Source organism: Limulus polyphemus, unplaced genomic scaffold, assembly GCF_000517525.1.
Source record: "Limulus polyphemus unplaced genomic scaffold, Limulus_polyphemus-2.1.2 Scaffold10237, whole genome shotgun sequence".
NCBI classification, from domain to species: domain Eukaryota; kingdom Metazoa; phylum Arthropoda; class Merostomata; order Xiphosura; family Limulidae; genus Limulus; species Limulus polyphemus.
In genome coordinates this window covers 14,601-19,612 of record NW_013675847.1, presented here as the reverse complement: position 1 = coordinate 19,612, position 5,012 = coordinate 14,601, and the positions used below count along the sequence as shown (strand labels likewise).

The 5,012-nt window shown below is 33.2% G+C and overlaps 1 protein-coding gene across 1 annotated transcript in view; it reads left to right on the top strand.

Annotated features, from left to right (window-relative positions):
• Positions 1 to 929: 929 nt before the first annotated feature.
• LOC106476306 (GRIP1-associated protein 1-like) overlaps positions 930 to 5,012 on the top strand; it is a gene marked incomplete at both ends in the record, with an annotated part of 18,641 nt that continues 14,558 nt past the window's right edge. The window contains 5 exons of the mRNA XM_022380213.1: positions 930 to 968; positions 1,588 to 1,685; positions 1,931 to 2,001; positions 2,734 to 2,781; positions 4,455 to 4,486. Coding sequence (XP_022235921.1) covers positions 930 to 968; positions 1,588 to 1,685; positions 1,931 to 2,001; positions 2,734 to 2,781; positions 4,455 to 4,486 — 288 coding nt within the window. The remainder of the gene's footprint in view (positions 969 to 1,587; positions 1,686 to 1,930; positions 2,002 to 2,733; positions 2,782 to 4,454; positions 4,487 to 5,012) is intronic.

The following is a 5,012-nucleotide window of genomic DNA, read 5'->3' as shown; positions in this document are numbered from 1 at the left end:
CAGTAAAGAGTTGGACTTGTGATGTTCAGTAGTATCATATTGAACGTACTAAGTACCAGTAAATGAGTCGGATGTGTACTGTTCAGTAGTGTCATATTGAACGTACTAAGTACCAGTAAAGAGTTGGACTTGTGATGTTCAGTAGTATCATATTGAACGTACTAAGTACCAGTAAATGAGTCAGATGTGTACTGTTCAGTAGTGTCATATTGAACGTACTAAGTACCAGTAAGTGAGTCAGATGTGTACTGTTCAGTAGTATCATATTGAACGTACTAAGTACCAGTAAAGAGTTTGACTTGTGATGTTCAGTAGTATCATATTGAATGTACTAAGTACCAGTAAATGAGTTGGACGTGTACTGTTCAGTAGTGTCATGTTAAACGTACTAAGTACCAGTAAATGAGTCAGACATGTCCTGTTCAGTAGTATCATATTGAATTACTCATTTACTGGTACTTAGTACACTGAACAGTACACATCTGAGTATCATATTGAACGTACTAAGTACCAGTAAATGAGTTGGATGTTTACTGTTCAGTAACATCATAGTCTACATTTCGTACAGTAATAAGAACTGCAGTATGAATGTGAAGTGATCAGTATGATTTGTACACAAGACGTTTTGTAACATTATTTAAGATAAGTTTGTGAACGTCACAAGATCACTGATTTTAAAATACTGTCATTAATTAATAAGGAGCTGAGATCAATGAATTACTTTCTCCGTGGTAATACTGAACACCAGAATTTTCATAATAAAGTCTGTGAAATGCGTCCCATCAAAGAGAACGTTTCTTCAATAGTTTGTCAAGAATATTTCTTCAAAATTTATTCTAGTAATCACTTAAATAAAGTCTACCTTAATGTCGAGAGTAAAAACAAAGTATGCTATTAAAATGTGTTTTTTTCTTAATTTTGTTCTTTAGGATGTTAGTAGATGAGAATATTTCTGACGAAGTTGAAGGGTGAGTATTATATACTGAATTTCTTTTGTAATTTGAAAATGTAAAGTATTAAAATTTGAAATTTCTTTTATATCTTCTGCCCTTAAGTTTCATGTATTGATAGATGTTTCTTCCAGGTACAGAGAATTTGTGTAATTTCATCATCAGTTTTAATACTTCTACTTAAACAGAAACAAAACCATTTCAGTTTTGTTAACATTTATAGTATGTTTGGTTTTAGTTTTGTTAACATTTGTCATATGTTTGGTTTCAGTTTTGTTAACTTTTTTCCGTTTGGTTCCTCTTTTTTTTCTATCAAGAAAACTCCATTTCTGCATCTTTGGATCTTCTTGGTTACATGCATGTTAAAACAGAAAAAGGTGCCATGAAACTAAGTATTTAATATTGTTTCTGTTATAAGACATTAACTAAATTTAGTGTGGGGTAAAGTCAGTTTTGTTCATCTTACTGTAACTGCATTCTTTCTTATCACTTGTTTTGATTATGTTTTTGAAACAACGTAACAAAATACATAATTCAGCTTCAGTAAAGTTCGAAGAAAATCTTCATTAACCAGCTAATCACTTTTAATAAGTATAAGAGAAGTAGATTGAATAAAAACTTTTCTGTTGATAAAAAGATCTCCAGAGAAGATGTCCTGTCAGAACTTGAAAGTCCTACTAAATGAAGCTGAAAGTATGAATAGCAATTTGAAGCACCAACTCCAAGAACTATCAGGTAGGAGTCTCTTCATTCTAAGGACTTACAGAATTGAGTAAAAAAAAAGACAATTGTACATTTCACAAATACATAATTTATTACGACCATCGTTTCACCAGTAAAGGTATCGTGTACTAGTGGTAAATCAGCACATGTTAATCTAAACACTATAATGTTAAATGATCTGCATGTGAAATAGTTGTTGTAATGTGGGGAAGAATTATAATTTTTATGTTGTTTATTTGAATTGTTCCTGTATTCAGATGCTAAATTGAGTCTTGATATTGAAGTTGAAGAGAAAAATATGCTGAAGAAACAGATGGCTGTGCTACAGGTAAATAGTTTTATATAAAAACATTCAACTATTTATTCTTTGTAGAATACACACTTGTGATGATTCACCTTCACTTGTTTTTCCAATGTCTTGTTTTTCAGATTTGGATGTGATTTTTGTTTTATATTTGGAATGTTAGATTCAAGAAGCATTTGTACTTTGGAAACTGCACATAGCCCTAAGTATACTGTATTTATTTTTTGTTTGCAGTTTATGTTATCTGGTTTTCTTTTATAGATGATTTCGACAGGGTATTCGTAATGAACAAACAACGGTGAAATGGGCAGCAACTGCCGAGGTTCCAAGCAACTCTTGGAGAAATAATGACCTGTCAAGAGTCTTCCATCTTCAAATTTGACGACAAAAGATGGAAGGCCATTTGAAATGTCATCCTTTCTACAAAAGTTGTTTTTTAGATTATTTCTCCAAGACTTTCGCTACAAGAGTCACTTGGAACTGGGCAGTTGCCAACCATTTCACCGTTGTTTGTTTGTGTTGTTGGATGTCTGTGAATAGTTGTTAATGTTCTTTCAAAAAGGAGGATTAATATCACAAACTGATGTTATGGAGATTAGTTTGATTGTTAAATTTTTATGAGTGTCTTATTCTTACCATTTATTGATAACTGATAATGGTCTGTGTTTATGTTATTTGTTATAAAGTTGTTTTGATGGCTCTTTTCCTGAACTGCTTATTATGCTTGTAATGAAAACAATGAATTCTCTTTCTCAGGCATCACAGAAAGAGGAACTAGAAAGACTGAAAGAAGAACTCTGTAAGGTAAGTGTTGTGTTTTAGTGTGTTTACCATAAAATGACGAGTGTATTTGTAGATGGTGTGTTTACCATAAAATGACGAGTGTATTTGTAGATGGTGTGTTTACCATAAAATGATGACTTTGTATTTGTAGGTGGTGTGTTTACCATAAAATGACGAGTGTATTTGTAGATGGTGTGTTTACCATAAAATGATGACTTTGTATTTGTAGATGGTGTGTTTACCATAAAATGTTGAGTGTATTTGTAGATGGTGTGTTTACCATAAAATGATGAGTGTATTTGTAGATGGTGTGTTTACCATATAATGATGACTTTGTATTTGTAGATGGTGTGTTTACCATAAAATGTTGAGTGTATTTGTAGATGGTGTGTTTACCATATAATGATGACTTTGTATTTGTAGATGGTGTGTTTACCATAAAATGATGACTTTGTATCGTGAGACTGGTCTGTATGCTGAGGTGTCCAGTAAGGTATGTTCTGTTCACAGAACTGAAAACCATATCCAGTTCAATTTTCATACAAGAACATAACTCATATGGCTACATGGAAGTATATAGTGGATAGGAATAAACATTGGTGGATGTATGAACATCCTGCAAAATACTGCACATCACAGGGACTACATCCTTTGTGCTTCCATGTACTGTAGCATTTAACTCTCACTGTAGCCTAGAATATGATAGTACTGTGTTCCAATATGCTAAACTTCGTCAATATATTCATTGAAGAAGAGGGGATTTCAGCTGTTTTAAGCATGTATGGGATGATCTTGGTAGACGTGTCATATCTCTTAAAGTGAGTTCAGACATTTGTGTTCCACTGGTTATACACATTCACTGGTTTATGACCACAGCATTTCTTTGTTCCTTGATTTGGAATGTGGTACTGATGTGTGATGTATGGTTTACTATACCAGAAGGATTTAGAAGGTGGTACTGATGTGTGATATATGGTTTACTGTACCACAAGTATTTGGAAGGTGGTACTGATGTGTGATATATGGTTTACTGTACCACAAGGATTTAGAAGGTGGTACTGATGTATTGATTGATGTGTGGATTATCATACCATAAAGATTTGGAAGGTGATACTAATGTATTGATTGATGTGTGGATTACCATACCCCAAAGATTTGGAATACCCCAAAGATTTGGAAGGTGGTACTGATATGTGGTGTACTGTACCACAAGTATTTGGAAGGTGGTACTGATGTGTTGTGTGATATATGGTTGACTGTACCACAAGGATTTGGTGGTACTGATGTGTTGTGTGATATATGGTTGACTGTACCACAAGGATTTAGAAGGTGGTACTGATGTATTGTTTGATGAGTGGATTACCATACCATAAAGATTTGGAAGGTGATACTAATGTATTGATTGATGTGTGGATTACCATACCATAAAGATTTGGAAGGTGGTACTGATGTGTGATATATGGTTGACTGTACCACAAGGATTTGGAAGATAGTACTGATGTGTTGTTTACTGTACCACAAAGATTTAGGAGATAGGCAACAGTACACAATATTATAAATGTAGCAGTACAGCTTGCATGATGTGTGAAGACATCACTGCCACATTTAACTGAGTGTAGTGTAATTCTATCCAGTAAAGTAACAGGACTTTAATACTTATGTAACAGAAATAATTTATGATGTTTTTCTTTCAGCTGACAGAAAAGTTAAAAAGGAAGCAAGAAAGGTACTTTTTCATTATTTTTCTTAGAGAATAGAAGCATTAAATGTGTACCTTGTGAATTATATTTAAAACATTTCATGGGAAAATTTAAATTTCTGTCAGATTCCAGACAAAGTTCTGCGTGTTTACTGGTGACAAAAACAATAGCTGTGGTTGTTCACAATGATAGCAAAAACAGTAGCTGTGGTTGGTAACAATGTTAACAGAAACAATAGCTATGGTTGTTAACAATGTTAACAGAAACAATAGCTATGGTTGTTAACAATGTTAACAGAAACAATAGCTATGGTTGTTAACAATGTTAACAGAAACAATAGCTATGGTTGTTAACAATGTTAACAGAAACAATAGCTGTGGTTGGTAACAATGATAACAGAAACAATAGCTGTGGTTGTTAACAATGATAGCAGAAACAATAGCTGTGGTTGGTAACAATGTTAACAGAAACAATAGCTGTGGTTGGTAACAATGATAACAGAAACAATAGCTGTGGTTGTTAACAATGATAGCAGAAACAATAGCTGTAGTT